Source organism: Musa acuminata, chromosome BXJ2-7 (assembly GCF_036884655.1).
Source record: "Musa acuminata AAA Group cultivar baxijiao chromosome BXJ2-7, Cavendish_Baxijiao_AAA, whole genome shotgun sequence".
NCBI lineage: Eukaryota > Viridiplantae > Streptophyta > Magnoliopsida > Zingiberales > Musaceae > Musa > Musa acuminata.
In genome coordinates, this window is record NC_088344.1 from 9,764,690 (window position 1) to 9,784,575 (window position 19,886).

Sequence of the window (19,886 nt, forward strand, 5' to 3'; positions counted from 1 at the left end):
CGAAGTCGTCTTTCATGAATCGAGTGCGTACATTAATGCCGTGTGAAACGTTAGGTTTCTTATTTATTTATTCATTTTGGTGGACGAGGGTTAGGTTTCTGAGAAGGGGGTAAATTCGTCATATCAAGTTGAACGCAACGCTTTTCTCACTCGCTGCTACGCTACCCGAATAAAATTTCTGCCCACGAAACCGCGGGTGACGTGGGACCCAATTATGTTTCCAATCATAATGTAGGTGTGAAAGATCGTCTCGCAAACAAAACTGTCAATTAAACAGCAACGTTTTCCGTACCCCTAATAATGTTTTAATTTGAGCTACCCTTATGGTTGTTGGAGCAGAAGAGTGGGGCCCCTATGCTACCTCTCAGTGCCTATGGGTTTAGCGGAAGGTAGGTAGAAAAAGTATTTATGTCTGCTTTTCTTTTTTAATTAAATAATAATAATTTCCGATGTGTTCTACCGCAATGCCCCTTCTGCATCTCATCTACCCCCTTACACCAACCCCGCACCTTGTGCGCTATAAATGAAACCCTCACCGTTCTCTCTTCTTAGGAAGAGTTTCTCTGGCTTAGAGCTCTTCTCTTTGAAAGCCCTTTAGGCATACTGTTCCCAGAAGCGACAGAGAAGAGTTCCAGAGATGGCCCTCGCCAGCGGCTCTTCCCTCCTCCCCCGCCATCATCCGCTCCCCTGTTCGTCCTCGGCCGGCGGCCAGGCTTACCTCCCATCCCTTGTTCGCGCCGGCCAGAGAAGGGCCCCTTCCCGCCCCATTTCCGCCGTACACGCTGCGGAACCCGCCAAGAACCCGGTCAAGACCAAGGAACCGGCGCCGGTGACGGAGACGAAGCCGGGGAAATGGTCGGTGGACAGTTGGAAGGCCAAGAAGGCTATCCAGCTGCCGGAGTATCCCGACAAGGCTGAGCTGGAGTCGGTTCTGCGGACGATCGAGAACTTCCCGCCGATCGTGTTCGCCGGAGAGGCCCGCCACCTAGAGGAGCGCCTCGCCGACGCTGCCCTCGGCAAGGCGTTCCTCCTCCAGGGGGGCGATTGCGCCGAGAGCTTCAAGGAGTTCAATGCCAACAACATCCGGGACACCTTCCGGATCCTCCTCCAGATGGGCGCCGTCCTCATGTTCGGTGGTCAGTTGCCTGTCGTCAAGGTACCGTTGATCGAAAAAAAAAAAAACCATGGGATCTAGATCGCTTGCGATCTCGCCAGATCTGGAGTCTGGATTGGTGATCTTAATTTGGAGTTTTGTTTTGATTGGTTTCTATAGGTGGGGAGAATGGCGGGACAATTCGCGAAGCCGAGGTCGGAGCCGTTCGAGGAGAAGGACGGGGTGAAGCTGCCCAGCTACAGAGGGGACAACATCAACGGCGACGCGTTCAACGAGAAGTCGAGGGTTCCCGACCCGCAGAGAATGATCCGGGCATACTGCCAGGCGGCGGCGACGCTCAATCTGCTCCGGGCGTTCGCCACCGGTGGCTACGCCGCCATGCAGCGCGTCACACAGTGGAACCTCGATTTCACTGAGCACAGCGAACAGGGAGACAGGTAGGCGAATATCAAACCCCTGCCGCCGTTACATCATTCTGTTGAAAAGATTCAATTTTTCAATGATGTATGATCATCTTTTTCCCCGAACAATTGCATCTTTCAGTTTATATCTGCTTTTTTCCTTGTCTCGTAGTTCTAATCTTTTTAAAGGACCAAAATTACCTAAACTTTTTTTAATTTGAACTTTTGGCAAATTGTAACAAAAGAACTCAGGATTTTTTTTGTCTATCATACAAAATTTCTTTTCATTTCTTCCACAAAAATTTGAATGACGAGACTGTCTATATGTAACTATTAATTTTTGCTATGTTTTTCTTTGTTATAAAGCATGATCTAATAATCATTTTAATGTAGCCTTGTACTTCCTGTTTCCCTAGTATACCTTGCAGATCTTTTTGGAAATTCTACAAAAGAGTTTCTCATGTCAAATTGTTCGACCGACATGGATTTACGAATGCCCTCATCTTTCTTTGTCAATCCTTATAACGACTTTTGGAAGAAGTTATTGGATCAGTCTACTGATTGGCCTATTATATAGCTTACATCGGCTCTGCTTGCTCTGAGCCTCACTATGTCGTCTGATTGGAGCTGATGTTGCCATGTTGTTCGTTGTTGTGCCACTAACAGGTATCAGGAACTGGCTCACCGGGTGGATGAGGCCCTTGGGTTCATGGCTGCAGCTGGGCTCACTATGGACCATCCTATCATGACAACCACTGAGTTTTGGACCTCCCATGAGTGCCTGCTTCTCCCCTATGAGCAGTCCCTCACCCGTGAGGACTCCACCTCTGGTCTCTACTATGACTGCTCTGCTCACTTCCTCTGGGTCGGTGAGCGTACACGCCAACTCGATGGTGCCCATGTCGAGTTTCTCCGTGGCATTGCCAACCCTCTTGGGATCAAGGTAGGAACAATAATCATTATAGATGGGGAATTCATACTCTCTGCTATCTAACATATGAATGATAACCGGACATAACATTCATATGTTATAAAGATAAATTCCATGATCTTGTGTGGTAACTTGGATGTTATGTTGTCAACAAAGTTCACAAAAATTTTCTGATAATGCTAAAAAATTAAAAGGCAAGGATAATGAGAACAGTTGTTGTTAGAACATTTGTTTTCGTTTCACTTGTGAATCATCAAGACTTTAATTCTTTTGTGAGATCTTTTCACCTTTCATATTTTCTAGGTTATGCAACATGCAGGATTTCTTTTACAGATTTAACTCAATGATCAATTGTTTAATTGTTGTAGGTAAGTGACAAGATGGACCCTAAGGAGCTTGTGAAGCTGGTTGAGATCTTGAACCCTCAGAACAAGCCGGGGAGGATCACTGTGATAGCAAGGATGGGGGCAGATAAAATGAGAGTGAAACTCCCTCATCTGATTCGGGCGGTCCGGGGGGCTGGACAGATTGTAACCTGGGTCAGTGACCCCATGCACGGGAACACCATCAAGGCCCCTTGTGGTCTCAAGACTCGACCTTTCGATTCAATTCTGGTATATTCACATGATCTACTTCTATGCCTTTTCCACTTATGATGCCAATTTCTTAACTAAGAATGTTCCTATGGTCCATTGACTACACATAAACATCGTATGAACCAAAATCTTTCAAGACAGATTGAACATAATAGATGAAAATCAGTAGTTTTACCATGTCCATCATCCCATATGTCCACCACTGTGAATCATGCTAGGAATCAGTTGACCAGATGGCATATAGCTTGTCGAGGGCTAACAAACGGTCATCAAATGCATTTGTTTGTTGTCTAAAATTAATTATTCTTTTTTAGCTTAGGAAACTGTTCTGTTTTTATAGGGTTTGATGAACAGGTTATATATGTGGTTGGATCGTGGCAAGGCAATAATTGGTGACTATCATTTCATGTTTTGTGTTGGATATTGATTGATTTGGTTATATGTGTGGCCGTGTTGATTGGTGAACCAACTTACTTAATATAAAAATGTCTAGTCTGGTCCACAAGTCATAATTTATTGTGATGTATACAGTGAGAGTCTGATATTATTTTCAACGGCTAGCTGCTATTTGTATGTATCAATATAATATAGCTTATAACTGTATGTATCAACAGCTAGCCACTAATTATGGTGACTATTGTTTCATGTTTTGTGTTGGATATTGACTGATTTGGCTATATTTGTCGCCGTGTTGGTTGGTTAACCAACTTAATTAATATAAAAATGTCTAGTCTGGTCCACAAGTCATAATTTATTGTGATGTCTACAGTGAGGGTCTGATATTATTTTCAACAGCTTGCCACTATTTGTATGTATCAATATATTATAGCTTATAACTGCATTCTTTTAGATACTAATTGCTTCCAATAGCATTAACTGAAGTTTTACCCATTTATCAGGCTGAGGTTCGGGCATTCTTTGATGTCCATGAGCAAGAAGGAAGCCACCCTGGAGGTGTGCACCTGGAGATGACCGGGCAGAACGTGACTGAATGCATTGGTGGATCACGGAATGTCACCTTCGACGACTTGTCTTCGCGCTACCACACTCATTGTGACCCTAGGCTGAATGCCTCTCAGTCTCTTGAACTTGCCTTCATCATCGCTGAGCGACTAAGAAAGAGAAGGATTGCGTCAAGGCCCCTTAACCAGGTCAGCTCCTTGCCCACCCTGGGTCTTTGAAGAAGAGTAGCGTGTACAAAAATGTTAAGAGGTCTAGCAATCCTTCTTTTGCCTGGATGTGTTGCTCTGGGTGGATGGATATGAGCTTCTAAATTATGTTATCTGGTGCTTTTTCTTTCTAATAATGGTGGAACTTATGTACCCCTAAGATAATTGTTTGTTTTTGGCGTGAGAGTTTAAGAATAAAATGCAAAGTTCTTTTTTGGCATTCGGAATGGAGATGGATAGTTGAGAGTATCGAGTGGTGGAAGAAAGTCCTCAATTCAGTTCTTACTAGTCATGCAACTATCACATGAGACATCGTTGGGAAATTATCCTGCATCCATCATCTTTTGGTTGATAGATGTTTTCTGCATCGTTCGTGAACCTAAAGTTAACAATCTTTTATGAGGATGGAACATAGTTTAGCATCAAAACAGGCTCTGATTACATGATCATCAAAACCCTGTTTAGGATCATCTTATTGGTGTTCAAGAACCATATAAAATCCATGATAACACTAAGGTAAAACTAATAAACACTTGTCTTCTGGTATATTACAGAGGTGGCACAAGGCGCAGATAATTAATTAGGTTTGGTCAACAACGTTTAGCATCATTGATTCGGGCTTGGCTGCTCCATGATTGGTGTGCTTGAACCTTCACAAGCTCAGCTTCACCATGGGCTTAATGCCCAAGAACAATAGTAAGATCACGAGATCAACCCATTATCAAATCCGAGCTCTCGGATAGTCATCTACGATAATAATATACTCATCAGATCTTTAAACGTCTGCATCTTTCAAACATGACACATAAGAACTCCCATGTAATAATAAAAAAAATGTAAGTTGAAAGTAGAGGCTCCAGAAAATAAAAGTTCGAAAAGTAAAGGAATCAGAGAAAGATCTCTCTATCGAAGAAGTCAAACTTAAGAATATGTTCTTGCGAGAGATCAACAGTAGGGACTTGGAGAAACGTTATGAGGAATGATCCTTTGCACGCAGAAGTGGAGACAAGAGTGCTTAGAAATGAGTTTGAGTTAGCCACGGAAGCATAAGAGAATAGCAAGATAACCATAGATGATTTAGCATTTGCCATCGAAGAACTGAGGGCGGAAACCAATGAGGTTAATGAAAGACTCACAGAAACCCAATATGAGCTTAAAAAAACAAAAAGCATAAGCTGAAAGCTTGCAGTCTTTATTAAAGATCAAGAGGAAAAGTTTCAAGCTGTAATACCCTACTAATTTAAGTTAGCCATGAAAGCAGAAGATAAGAGCAAGATAGTCATAGATGGTTTAGCATTTGCCCTCAAAAAACTGAGGGCGGAAACCAACCAGGTTAATGGAAGACTCACAATAACTCATTGGAAGCTTAAAAAAAGAAGCAGAAGTTGATAGCTTAAAGTCTTTACTAAAGATCACAGACGAAAATTTTCAAGCTGTAACACCCTACGCTTAGTTGAAGTTAGCCATTAAAGTAAAAGAGAAGAGCAAGATAGCCATGGATGATTTAGCATTTGCCCTCAAAAAATTAAGAGCAGAAACCAACCAGCTTAATAGAGGACTCACGGCAACCCAATCTGAGCTTAGGAAAAAAAAAGGAGCAGAAGCTGAAAGCTTCGAGTCTTTATTAAAGATCACAGAGGAAAAGTTTCAAGTTGTAACAACCTACTTCTAGTTTAAGTTAGCCATGGAAGCAGAAGAGAAGAGCAAGATAGCCATGGATGGTTTAGCATTTGCCCTCAAAGAACTGAAAGCAAAAACCAACCAGATTAATAGAAGACTCACTGCAACCCAATCTGAGCGTAAAAACACAATAGTAGAAGCTGGAAGTTTAAAGTCTAATAAAATCATAGAGAAAAAGTTTCAAGATGTAAAGCCCTATTCCTAGTTTCACATATATCCTATATGTTTGACTAAAATAGAATATCATCTTTCAGTTTAATTACTACTATTAATATGTAAAATATGTAATAGAGTTTTTTCTACCTAATAATTTTAACACTTATACAAAATTATAACATCAAATCTAAAATAAAAACAAACACATGTAACATGTCTAAAATTTATATATATATAAATACTTATAAGTCATCATTTATATTTATGTTAGCATAGGCTCGTACTTGCTCACTTCTCTGCCAATCACTTTGGGTAGAGTATTAGTAATCTTACATATAAAATAAGATTTATAATGAATAATCATTTAAAAATATAAGTCTATAGATTTATTTAAGTGAGTATATATGATGTCATGTATATAATATTTTAAAATTATATATATATGATATTTAATGATAAATGCTTCATCTTATAATTTTTTAACAAATATATGTAGTGCCCGAATCTTATGCACATTGAATTATAACTAGCATACCAATAAAAATAAAAATAATATATATATGTTACCTTCACTTATTTATATGATTTATAATATTTATGCTTCATAAATATGATAAATAATATGCTCATATTTTTAGCTTTTAAAGTTAAAATACTTATTTTTTAAAGTATATTATTCATAATATTCTATGGAATGTTATTGAGTATGTATATATATCATTATCTACTTTAAGCATATTTTGTAGCAAAAAGGTATAGTCCTTCGACATAACAAGCCAAAGTGTGCTAATAGACTTGAATATAAGATGTAATTAAAAGATTAGTGTTACTGGTTACTGGTTATGGACCCTTATTTGAATTGATTGAAGTTTGAGATTGAACTAGGGAAGAGAAAAAATTTTCAAGTTAATGAAGGGTAATCATATTTCGGAATAAATTATGTACACTAGAGAAGCCTATCATAAAACAAAATATTTTAATAGAGGCATAATCATATTTATACTCCATATACCCTAGAACAATCAAGATGTTTCGGATATGAAAGAGCACTATTAGTGATTAAGAACGAAGAGAGATGTCATCCAATTTATTGAAAAGTGTCGCACCTATCAATAAATCAAAATAAAATATCAGAGGTCACCAGATATCTTAAATTCATTATAAATACCCTAATGAAAATGGAAAGAAACCAGTTTTAATTTTGTCGTAGGTTTGCCTAAGACCAAGGAGGGACATGATGAAATTTGAGTCATTGTAGATAGATTAATTAAGACAGCTCATTTTTTACCAATTCATGCTAACTATTCTTATCATATGGAGACTCCATATTCATATTAGGATCTTGGAAGTCTTCATAAGAAACTAATGATAAAGATACCTTTTAACACTATTTTTCATCCTTAAACAAATGATTAATAAAAAAATTATTTAGATATTAGAAAATATACTAAGAGCTTATGTTATGGAATTTAAGATATTATAGAGCAAATATTTATCTTTAATAGTGTTTGTTTATAATAACAATTACTAAGTAACCATTAGGATAGCACCATTTAAAATACTATACAATAGAAAGTGCATATCACTTATTCATTGCGATTAGATGAGTGAAAAAAATATTTGGAGCCAAATTTAATGAGAAAAACATTAGAAGTAATAAAAAAAATTTACCAAAGGATGAAGGCAACACAAAACAAGCAAAAATATTATATTGATAATAGGATATTTTAAAGATATATGTGATATAATATTCTTAAAGGTGGCATCAATGAAAGAAATTATAAAATTTGGGAAGAAAGGCAAGTTAAGTCCTTGATATATAGAACCATATGAAATTATTGATAAGGTTAATGATGTGATATATAAACTAGTCTTATCTCCTACGTTAGCAAGGGTGCATAATGTATTCTATGTATAAATATTGGGAAAGTATATTTTAGTTCCTTCTCATATCCTAAATGAATAACTAATAGGATTGGATGAAAATTTTGATATATGAGGAATAGACTATACAAATTCTTGATATAAAGGAGAAAGAATTTAAAGACCAATTTAGTTAAAGTGCTATGGAAGAATCACATAATGGAGGAAGCAAGTTAAAATAGAGAATGAGAGAAATATTCGGAGCTATTCAAGTAAGAAAATTTAAAGACAATTTTTTTATTATGAGAGAAGGATTGTAATGCTCAAGTTTCATACACATTGAATTACAATTCGCATGTCAATAGAAATAAAAATAATATGTATATACCATCATTTAGTTATATGATTTGTGATATCTATACTTCATAAATATAATAAATGATGCATTCATATTTTCAGCTTTTAAAGTTAAAAGAACATACTTTTCAAAATATAGTATTTATAATTATCTATGAAATATTAGTTGAGCATACATAAGTATCATTATATACTTTAAGTATATTTTACAATAAGAATGTATGGTCCTTCGATTGAATAAGCTGAAGTATATTAGCAAACTTGAATATGAAGTTAAGATATGATCATATATATATATATATATATATATATATATATATATATATATATATATATATATATATATATATATATATATATATATTAGTGACTATGTTTGAATTTTAATCGGTCTTAAGTAAATCTCAAGGCTTAAATGAGTTTAACAATGATTAAAATATAAAAGTTTAAGTTTTAATCATTATGTATATGGAGGATTACGCATGGATAGAGTAATAAAAAATTAAATAAAAATATAAATTATAGAGGAGTGTCATACTAAAGATGTTGAGATACATAACTGAAATTAAATGATGAGTTTAGACAAAAATATCATTTTTGTCCAACCAAATTAGACTCAATTGAAGTTGCTATATCTTATAATTATATTATTAAAAAGGTATAAAATAAAGTCTAATGGTATTGAACCGTAGACCTAATGGTAACCTCTTAAACACATCTCCTTTATCTTGGCTTCATCCTTTTATCAACCTAATAACCCATGACCCTTTCTCTTTTTTTTAATCATTCTCTTATATTTTCTCATCAAAGTTAAGAAACTCTATGTATAAAGAAGGTTGAGGTACGAAAAACTTAATTCTTCTCACCTGTGATTTTGATTTTATAGATTATATACTAATATTTTTAGCTACTTTTGGGTAATCTAGACTTTAAATTATTATTTAATTTTTAGATATGTTTTGTATGAATCTCTTATGGTTCTAAAACCTTTGGTATGACTTTAATATGAGATTGATTTGAAAGTTATGAGTATCTTAATTTGAGGTAATTAAAGTCTCTTATTTTTTAGAAAGAGTACTATTCGACCCTCTTAGATATATGATTAGGCTTTATCCTTTTAATATATTTTAAAATATTTCATTAAAGATATGTAAGATTTGGAATTGAATTAATATCACCTCTATAACTAAGATATGAGATTTATAAATTTAGATTATCCTAACATAGTTTCAACAAAACATAATATATGTGGATAGTTGAATTTAGAGGATAATTTAGTCCCCAAATGATTCTATTTTAAGCTAAAAATTAGTATGTACTTAGTTTTTATGTGTCTTATATTTTTTTATTAAATTTTATGATAATTCAATATCATTTAATTAGCTAAAATAATGAAGTAAATTTCTTCGCAAATAGTTTGAACAATACTAACTAGTTTATTTGATTATAGAAAGAATTATTAAAAAATAGTCCATGGAATTTAAATAAATTTTTTTGTGTTGATTATAATATATTTTATTAGGGATTTTATCAAAAAAATTATGAATTATTATAAATCAATAATTCAAGGTGTAGGATTCTTAATAAGGCATCTCATATCCCTATACTCCTAATTTGATAGGTATACTACTCCATAACATACTCGATCATTAAAGAATATAATTTTTTACTAACACCTTTATTTTTTGAGTTAAATAAGATAAATACAGGTTTAATTCATTGTAAAAGAATGATAATATAAATTATTATATTCATAATGTATTTTCAAAAGTATGTTTTGAATGATATGATTGTTATAAACTAGGCATGAGCTAAATATGAATATACATATTTTGTAAGCATACAAATATATAAATTATGATAAAAATATTATATATATATATATGACATATAATAAATGTGAATATATATGTATATATATATATATTATAAGCATAAAAATATATAAATTTTAATAAAAATATATTATATGCATGCATACACTATGGGAGTAAACAGATATATTACGATGTGTAATACATGTGTTGTGATGTATGGTATGGAAGCGCATGTATGTATTATGAATTACGGTGTGAGAGTATACGTATATATATTATAACATATAGTATGAGACTGTACGTATATATTATGATGATGTGTAATATGAGAATGCACATATATGTTGTAATATGGGGTATAGAAGTTTATAAATTTGTTATGTTTCCTATATATACATATAAGCATTTTGAATTATTTTGACATAGAATTTTATTTTTTTCTTTTGCATATACTATGGTATAAGGTTATGCTTACTAGAAAAGTAATATGATGAGGTATTTATCATTAAAAGTCTTATGTCAATGATATTAAAATAAACCTAAATAAAATTATAAAGGCTTATACTTATCGAGTGATTACTCGTCATAGACCCTATTTTACAGGTACAAATATTAGTATCCCACCTAAGTGATTGGATCGGAAAGTAAACATGTGCGAGCTTATGCTATTGTGTAAGTTTGTCTATGTGTAACTTTTGAATATATTGTGTAAGTGTTTTTCCTTTTAGTTAGAGGTTATAATCATGTACATATATCAAAATCATTGTACACAAGGGCACAATAAATTGATAAAATTTTACATCAAAATAGCTCAAAATGCTTATATGCACATGTAAAAATTATAACACATTTATGGATTTCTACATCACATATAATAACATATATATACATTCTCATGTCGAATGTCATCATTATACATGTACTTTCACATGGTACATCATAGCATATATTCATGTACTCTCATACTACATGTCATAAAAAATATATACACTTCACATCTCACGTCATATGTATATAATATATTTTTTATCATAATTTATATATTTTTATGTTTATGTAATATATACATTAACATTGAGCTTATGCTTAGCTCATGACAATCAAACCATTCAAAATATGCTTTTCAAAATATATTATAAATATGATAATTTATATGACTATTATTGTATAGTGAATTAAACTTATACATATCCAATTTAACTTAAAAATGAATATACTAATAAAAGATCATATTTATAATGATTGTGTTAAGGAGTGATAAACCTATCAAATTGGGAGTATAACATCATATGCTTTAATTTAGAACCCTACCTCTTGAATTACTAATTTATAATAATTCATATAAATAATTTATAAAAAAATTAATGAAATCTCTTATAAAATAGACTATATTCAACCTAAAAATACATATAAATTTTACTATCAATTTTTTAATAATTCACTTTATAATCAAATATACTAGTTAGTATCAATTAAACCATAATATAATTCAATGAAATAATTTTTCTTTACTATTCTCGCTAACCAAATAATCTTGAATCGTTATGAAATTTTATAAAAAAAAAAATAAATACACACTAAATTTTAATTTAAAATAAAATCATTTTGAGGCTAAACTATAATCCCAAATTAACTATCAACACCTATTCTATTATACTAAAACTAGGTTAAGCCTATTTGAACTTATAAACCTTAAGTCTAAGTTTTATATAATTAAAAGGAAACCTTTTAAAACATATCAAAAGAACATAAGCTAATTTATATTCTTAAGAGAGTCAATTTAGTTTTAATAAAGCTATTTCTTAGAAAATAAGAGATTGAGATACTCATAATTCTATGTACCAATCTCAAATTAAAGTCATACCAAAAGTTTTAGAATCACAAGAGATTCATATAAAATAAATTTAAAAACTTAAAGATTAATTTGAAGTTTAAGTTACTTAAGAGTAACTGAAAACATTAGTCTATAATCTATAAAACTAAAATCCTAGATAAAGCAAGGAAAAAATTAAGTTTTTCTTACCTTAATTTTCCTTACAACTAAGATCCTTAGCCTTGAACGAAGAAAGGGTTGAGATATGAGAGAAAAAAAGATAAAAATTAAGGAATTTGTTTACTCATAAAAAAGATAAGGTTTAAAGTAAATAAGAGCTGATTTTGGTGAGTTGCTCAAGAGGTAGTTAAAAGGTAGGTTTAATCCCATTCGATCTCCTCTCAAGTTTTGCTTTTTCTTTCTTAACATTATTCTATTGTTATAATAACCCAATTTGAATCTAATTTGGCTTGATAAGAATGATATGTTTTAATAAATATTTTTAGTATAATACTCTTATTTAATTTTTTATTATTTTATCCATACTTGAGTAATTTATTATCCTCCATATATATGATGTTTAAAATTGAAACTTTTTTTTTATTTTTAATCATGGTAAAATTCATTTAAGCATTGTTTATTGATTACCATAACCTTATACTCGGATTCGCTAGAATACTTAAACTTTTTACACCGAAGAATCGTATTTCTTTACTGTAAAATATGTCTAAAGTAGAAATTAAAGTTTACATATGTTCAACCAATATTTGGTACAATAAATATTATTTTTGAAATCATATATATTAATCTTAAAAGTTGAAAACTTGTGATTCCATGAGACTCAGACACTACATAACCAACATCAAAAGAATTTGAAGTATGGAGTTTCAGCTCCAGGAATCTGGTTTCTGGATGGAATGAGAAAGAGAACCGCTTCGTGGATAGTATTAACATACCTGAAGAGGAGATTCCCAATACAAAAACAGAGAACGATAAGTTGTTGGAATCACAAAGAGCAGCCACGGAAGAGAATGCTAAAGGACATGCTAAAACAAGCCGTGAATGAAGTAAGCATTGTCGAAGAATCCTAGAGATTGCCAGGAAAGAGACCGCTCAGCTAAAGGATCTGTTTTCTGATTAGGAAAATTACTTGCAGAGATTAAAGCAAGACCATGAAGGCCTCAAAGTCAGTGAAGCTGCGGCCACTGGCAGTGTGAGGGTGTCGAAGAGATTTCTTGCCGCAACATCAACACTGGACTCGAGCAAAGTTGAGAATGAATCGATCTCTGATAGTATTGTCAGTGAAGCCGGTAAAGTGGTAACAAAGTTTTCTTTGGAACGTTGGAGTGGACGAAGGCATTCAATAGGAGAACCAGGAAAGTTAAAGGGACCCTCACCGGAGGGTCATCGCATATCTGCATCGCTTAGTAACATGTCTGAGATAAGGGCTGCTTCCTCCATTGTTGCAGGCGATGAGGAGACAGTTAAATTCTGGTGGTTCTGATCACATAGATGATGCAGCTTGTTTAGGTGACTTTGAACCTGACACATAGATGCTGTGAAAAGAAGAAGAAGCAAAAGAGAATTATTCGGAGATTTGGAGATATGCTGAGAGGAAAAAGCTTTCACAAGCAGAATTCATCATCTGCAGGTCTCCAATAATGTAAACTTATTATGTCCTTGTGGCATTGTCCCATAAAAGAAACAACAGCACTGCCAGTACTCGTGCTCTAGAAACTTACGTTTGTAATTGATACATCGAGCAGCAGAAATGAGCAGTTCTACAGTCGATGTGCAGCCCAAAACTATCTTCACCAAATTTTGATGCAGTTAGTGACACGGTCAAGAACAATTCACAACTATAATTATTTGGATGATATGAGAGGAGATCCATACCAGTTCTTGGGATAAGTGGCAATCCGGAAGAACAAGTTCAAAGAGCAAATTGATTTCGACAACAAATACCACAGTATCAGCCATTCAGGAACAATTGTCGAAGCATGTACAGATCATTATATTAGGTGATCACAAATGAATCACTTTAGTAGATGAAAAATCAACTCTTCATGGATCACTAGTTATACAATACAAAGAACTCTCGACCGTATGCAATGTTATAAGACAATAACAAGTGGGATGTTACACTGCCAAGAATGCTGACACATGCCAAACTATCTTACAACCTCTCTAAAGGTATCTAAAATGACCTGCAACCTCATACATTTCCAGAAATTTTCTGGTTGATCCACTCAAATATGTAGTCTACATAGGAGTTTGTGATCCCGCGTATCAACACAAAATAATCAACAAATGGTTGGGTGCTGTCTACTATGGTTTTATCTACAGAAAATTATACATTATTCTTCTAGTTATCTGCTCAGAAGAGAATCCCTGATGGAATCTCGAAATTGGAAAAGGTTCGAGACACCTAATCTTTCTGCGAGGTGATGGATATAGATCTGTGTTACAGCAGACTCTGGAGAGAGGGACTCAGGAAGGTTAGGAAGGCATTCAGGTAGATGGCCAGCACTGTCCCCAGAAGAACAAAAGAGAGAAATCACAGCTCGGCAGAATATAAACCTGATCAGAAAATGAAAAGAGACCAAGATAAAATCTCCGCTAATAATCAAATCCAGAGGAGCAATAGCAATACAAAAAATTATAATAAATATCACTATTTCTATGCACAATAGCAATAGTATTCTATAATGATGCATTTTAATAAATCTCCTTGTCCATTTCTTTCAAGCCAGGATCATTACAATTTTCTAAATTTTATGATGCAAGTGATCAACTGTGATATGGCTGAATCCTCACAAATTGTACTCTGTGCCATGCAACTACCAATCCCCTCCAGTTGTGCATGTTTCAAACTTTAAAGCCATTGGTCAAATGACAAAAAGAAGGTTGTCTTCTACAACTTTAGTGCTCCACATATTAAACGACCATATGAACAAAAGTATAGACAGAAGTTCTGCAACATACCCATCAAGAAAAATCATGCAGCAGCAAATTGATGATAGTGATATCTGATAGCGTTATGTTATCTAATAATGTTATGTCATTGTTAATTATAATTTCATGTCCTATCTTTCTTCGTTGCCATCACAGCTCAGGAGTAGCTGGTTAACAATTTAACAAGAAGGAAGATTACATTATATCACATATAACTCCACTATACCAGACGTTTATGTTTTACTCTAGTTAACAAGAATATTTTACATCACATTTAACAGCCCCACTAAATCAGAAAGACACATTTTGCTACCTCAATTATTGTTCTCTTTGGTGGCAAAAGATTGTTAATTATTCAAATGTTGCTAGTAAGAGGTTCTTTATATCATGAACAATGAAAAAGCTTGACAAAAATATATTAAAAACAATTACCTTAGAATCAGTCGTCGTAGAAATGGATCACTTAAGACTTGAGCCCAAACCTGATCAAGAGAATAAGATGTACAGAGTGCAACTTCCCATTCAGCTAAAGCAGAAGAAAGCAGGCTCTCAGCATTGCTGTATGCATCCTGAAAATACGTATAAATACATTAGACTTGCTTCAAATGATGTACATCAAAAAGTGTCAAGGCAACTTACGTCTTCCACATCAGAAGAAAGGCCTACTAACTGGTAAAAGGCCTGTAATGGGGCAGTTAGGAAATAAGTAAACTGGCTTCCACTAGATGTCAGACCAGTATCAGATACTGATAACAGTTTCTCATGTGAAAGAAGCAATGCAGATGTTTCTCCTCTTTCTGCACCATGTATAGTCTACAAATTTGATAACAAGCATAAACAAGAGATGAGCCAGGAATAACATGAATGAATGATGACCTACTAAAAAATATATTCTTTACCAAATTAGTAGGACTAGGCTTGTGTCTAAAAAGATGAGTGACCCTATACACGAGACTCCCGCTAATGCAGGATTTTGAAATGGTCAATGTACATAGCCCTAAACTTGCAAGCAAGGATGCTGTTTTCATGAATTGAACCTTGATACCCAGCAATCTGGATATTATGGCATTAAGGTTTGCTCTCACTTAAATTCCAAGGAATCACAAAGTAAAACAAAAAATCTTATTTCTGCTTGTGTTCATTATGATGCATTAATGATTAGAAAGTCCAGAACAAGTTATAACAAACCTGCCTTGAATGCTTGGCTATTTTCGCTGTCAATAATAAGGAAAAGTGGCTTTCTTGTAAATGGAACCAAATCTTCAGGATAGAGGTTTGAACCTGATATTAGAAAACACAGTTAAAAGCATACCCTGACACAAGAAAGAGGAACTTCTAATGCAAAGTTCCAATAATAGCGACTAAAATTTAATCTGATGTACAACAGAAAACACCTCCAGTTCCTTGAGAACCTAGGCATACATAACTCCTTAAATTTGTATTTGAATTTAGTGTATCAGCAGCAGCAGGTTGAGACAGTGAGCTGTTCTTTTTCCGAGAAGCATGATTTGCTTTTGAGGAATTTGACGACTTTCCATGAAAATCTTTTTGAGAAGCAACACTACAGTCTGTCTTTCCTGCATATATTTCACTTGAGATAAGATGGAATGGTCTAAGCACATGACATATAGTTAATATAATACCAGCAGCACAAACGAGACCTGAAGCTGATATATAGACTAGCAAAATGCTGTCTGAAGACAATTCTTCACATATTGTAGCAGTTACCTGCAAATAAATCATATAAGCCACCAAAAAATTGGTCAGAATATGGAAGTACAGCATGATGTACACATATACCTAGCAGATACACACCAAGGATGTTATTAACTTATTTTATTTTAAAACTCAACAAATTAGCGAGCCTGCGATAACAGCCAGACTACTAATTTAACCCCCTCCATTCTTCTCCCTATCTTCATATAGAATATCCATCCATGCATATAAATCATATTTGTGTTCTGATTTAATTGACACTCTAGTTGTTCAACTATTGTAAGACGTACAAGGATAATTGGCTTTCTTTAGAGAATTTAACTGGAAAGGTTCCTGTATCACTCATTGGGTACTAGAGGTACCAGTCCTTTGCAATTGTAAATGCACACAAAGTTTTAATAGAATGGTTGCACATGCAACAATATAAAATAGTTACTGATCTTTCCTAAATATCCTGCAAACAGAGCACCAGATCCAGACCTTAGTTTTAGAAATGAACTACATTGTTATTATTGAGTTCTAATCAGTAATGCCAGATCCAGCAATGCTTTTTAGCTCTGGTTTCACATCCACTAGTGATAGATTGAGTAGCAATCCCATTCATTGGCTTCTTTTAAGGTCTAGATTCAATCCAATATTATTGTAAGTTTGTAACATGAATACCCATAAAATGAAACACCAAGCAATCTGAAGCGATTGTTTTAGGTCATACAAACAGTAATAACCAGAGTTGATGACATTTGCAATAGCCTTAACCTGAAAATAGAACAACTGACTTCCCGAAGCAATTGTTCTGATATAAAAATGAATGCATTAAAGATGGAATGGAAAAAACAATTAAAACTGGTAGCACCCTTAATACTCACCGCAAGCAAATGTGAGACGGAAGGGTGATAAATAACTGCTTTCCGTGGGTTTGGAGGCAAATCTGGATCCATCAGATCAGCAGCAAGATTTATATCAATCAATCCAGATGTTCCACTCTGATCACTAAAAGCACCATTTTCACACGATTCTTTTTTAGGAAGTTGATAGGAGGATCCACTGGGTTCCCATTCCAAACATTGTAGCATTCTGAAAGTGTCCAGAGTAAGTTCTGCAAGCTTAATCTGAAAGCATGGACAAGGAATTTTAAACTTTGTAAGTATCAATGCTCTATAATTAGATCCAAAAATAGTTTGCACTTTCCTCTAATGTAAGATGTAAGTATCTAATGATCCAAGTAGGTAAGTTATTGACGAGCGAACACTTGTTCACTCTGCTGAATCATAAACACCAACAAACCTCATTTCGGCAATAGCTTGTGAGCAAAGCGTCTTGCAGTCTCAACACTCTATTTGCATGAAATCTTGCAATATGCGGCACCGAAGATGGATGGGCATCAAACATGACATTGTATCTCAAAGGCCTGGAAATTTTTGAAGATGCATCAGCTTTCAGAAACCTGGATATTTCTTGTGCCACTTGCTTCCATTCTTTAAAGTTTGTCGCCTGGGAAGTAAAAAGGACACAAATATGAGAAAAACACATAAAAGGAAAGTGAATTATATCACTTAATAAACAAAAAGAATGACTCAAATCTCATTGATATAGCTAATATTATGTATATAGCTTAAATATTCAACAGAAGGTACATTTTTGGTACATAAAAAAGTTTAAAATATTATAAATGCATAAATGACATATGTACAATTTCTCTTATTAAATAAACTTCAAAGAAAATAAAGCTGTCAAAAATCTACCATTTGGAAGAAAGAGAACTTTAAAGGAGTTTGGCACCAGGAACATGTGACTTCTTTAAGAAAATGAGTTTGTCAAATTCATTGGCATCAAGTTTGTCGCCAGACCATTTCTCTAGCATGTAAAGCTTAAGCATGCACTGTAAGAATCATGGATGATTTATGCATAAACATTCAGCCGAGTCGACAACCAAATGGCCATGTGCTCGTCAGGTTGACCTATATCAAGGCTTTTGGTTTCAAATTTCAGAACAGAGAGGTAATGAAGGGAATAGAATACTAGGCTGGAACTATTTCTCCCTGCCTCGAAATATGACGAACCACCTGACGAGAACGAAGATGCTTCAAGAATTAATTGAAAAATGCATGAAAAAGAACTTTTCCATCTCGAAAACAAAATCAAACACTATTTGGAAAAGCACCACGAAGAGGCAATTATCAGAGAGAGAGAGAGAGAGAGAGGAGACAGAGGCAACGAATTATGAGCTGATGTCTTGGATTAAATGAAAAATTCAGCGTAAGTAATTGGCTGTTTCTCTAGAAACAGTAAAGACTGTATAAATGCTAAACCATTTATTACTGGTCTATCAGAAAAAGGAAAGAAGGTTTTTGTATATCTATAAACTACAAAATTGGAAGCAAAATTCAAAAGAGATACTATATAGAAAACAGAAGGAACATCACAAGAACCAATCTTTTAAATACCGGGAAGGCGGCCTTTGACTCCTCCACCAGAGCCCTAAACCGGTCGGCGAGCTGCCTGACCTCATCAGTCCGATTCAACAGCAACGCCACGATAAGGAACCGCACGTAGAACCTCAGCTCCTTGTACCTTAGCTTGAGATCGGGCGCCGAAGCCGCCCTCGCCGCCTCGAAGTACCCTCTGCTCACGATCGCCTCGTAGAAGACGTAGGCCTCTAGGAGGAATCGGACCTCGCTGGTCCGCTGATACTGGCCGTAGTAGAGCTGCCCAATCCGGGAGGCGATGTCGCCGATCTCCCATCGACGGAGGCCACCGGCGAGCAACTCGTGACGGCGCTGCTGCTGGAACTGCCAGAGTCGGGTATAGGCCTTGAAGGCCTTGCGGCAGTGAAGGACGTGTAGGGGCCCGCGGGCCCAGGGAGGCAGGTCGCGGACGCGGGCGAACTTCCGGTCCGCGGCATGCACCAGCGACCGGAACTGGGCGAGGTCATCCGAGGCCACGGCGCCTCTGTCGTCCTCCTCAGCCATGGCGGTGGCTCGGGCGCGGCGAAGCAACAGTAGTAGAAGGAGAAGAAGGCGTTCTCGTGCAGTCTTTTTTAGAGGCGTTATAAAAGAGAGGTGTCATAAAAAGACGGGAGATGACGGAAAAGAAATCCGGTTACGGTGCCCCGCGGTTCACGTCAAGGAAGGATGAATACTTACTTTCATGTGGAACCTTGCTATTGGGGACCACTGCTTCCTCCACTTGCTTTTAGAGTAGCATTGCTTTCGTAAGCCTCTTTATATTGTGTTCGTTGAATAGAGTTGCGAGTCTTCCGCTGAACCCCCAAAAAACATTTCTCACCTGTTTATCTCGCCAGTCTCTTCTACCAACTTC

The 19,886-nt window shown here is 34.9% G+C and overlaps 2 protein-coding genes across 4 annotated transcripts; one reads left to right on the plus strand and one right to left on the minus strand.

Moving 5' to 3' along the window:
* Positions 1–541: 541 nt before the first annotated feature.
* On the plus strand, positions 542–4,431 carry LOC135617116 (phospho-2-dehydro-3-deoxyheptonate aldolase 2, chloroplastic-like). The gene is made up of 5 exons (XM_065117047.1): positions 542–1,156; positions 1,274–1,551; positions 2,182–2,458; positions 2,815–3,060; positions 3,942–4,431. Exons 1-5 carry the CDS (start codon positions 638–640, stop codon positions 4,221–4,223), a joined length of 1,602 nt encoding a protein of 533 aa, XP_064973119.1. The 5' UTR covers positions 542–637; the 3' UTR covers positions 4,224–4,431.
* Positions 4,432–13,937: 9,506 nt separating this feature from the next.
* LOC103991519 (uncharacterized) lies at positions 13,938–19,621 on the minus strand. 3 transcript variants are annotated; one of them, XM_009411007.3, is made up of 9 exons: positions 19,013–19,617; positions 17,853–18,059; positions 17,435–17,677; positions 16,514–16,580; positions 16,247–16,429; positions 16,045–16,133; positions 15,492–15,665; positions 15,285–15,421; positions 13,938–14,477 (listed from the first exon to the last, which is right to left on the minus strand). In XM_009411007.3, the coding sequence occupies exons 1-9, from the start codon at positions 19,535–19,537 to the stop codon at positions 14,267–14,269; spliced, it is 1,836 nt and encodes a 611-aa protein (XP_009409282.2). In that variant the 5' UTR covers positions 19,538–19,617; the 3' UTR covers positions 13,938–14,266. The 3 variants fall into 3 exon arrangements, 2 of the variants coding, with proteins under 2 accessions (XP_009409282.2, XP_064973120.1); XM_065117048.1 differs by lacking the exon at positions 13,938–14,477 and having other exon boundaries at positions 15,492–15,533; positions 16,041–16,133; positions 19,013–19,621; XR_010488618.1 differs by lacking the exon at positions 13,938–14,477 and having other exon boundaries at positions 15,314–15,421; positions 16,041–16,133; positions 19,013–19,621.
* Positions 19,622–19,886: the final 265 nt, after the last annotated feature.

What these genes read in the sequence shown, in the direction of transcription:
- LOC135617116 (XM_065117047.1), top strand. Translation starts at nt 638, where the DNA reads ATGGCCCTCGCCAGCGGCTCTTCCCTCCTCCCCCGCCATCATCCGCTC. An exon ending in CACAGCGAACAGGGAGACAG is followed by an intron (nt 1,552 to 2,181) that starts GTAGGCGAATAT and finishes TGCCACTAACAG; the next exon opens with GTATCAGGAACTGGCTCACC. An exon ending in GACCTTTCGATTCAATTCTG is followed by an intron (nt 3,061 to 3,941) that starts GTATATTCACAT and finishes CCCATTTATCAG; the next exon opens with GCTGAGGTTCGGGCATTCTT.
- LOC103991519 (XM_009411007.3), bottom strand. Translation starts at nt 19,537, where the DNA reads ATGGCTGAGGAGGACGACAGAGGCGCCGTGGCCTCGGATGACCTCGCC. An exon ending in AGTCAAAGGCCGCCTTCCCG is followed by an intron (nt 18,060 to 19,012) that starts GTATTTAAAAGA and finishes TTTACTTCCCAG; the next exon opens with GCGACAAACTTTAAAGAATG. An exon ending in CTACGACGACTGATTCTAAG is followed by an intron (nt 14,478 to 15,284) that starts GTAATTGTTTTT and finishes TTTTCTGATCAG; the next exon opens with GTTTATATTCTGCCGAGCTG.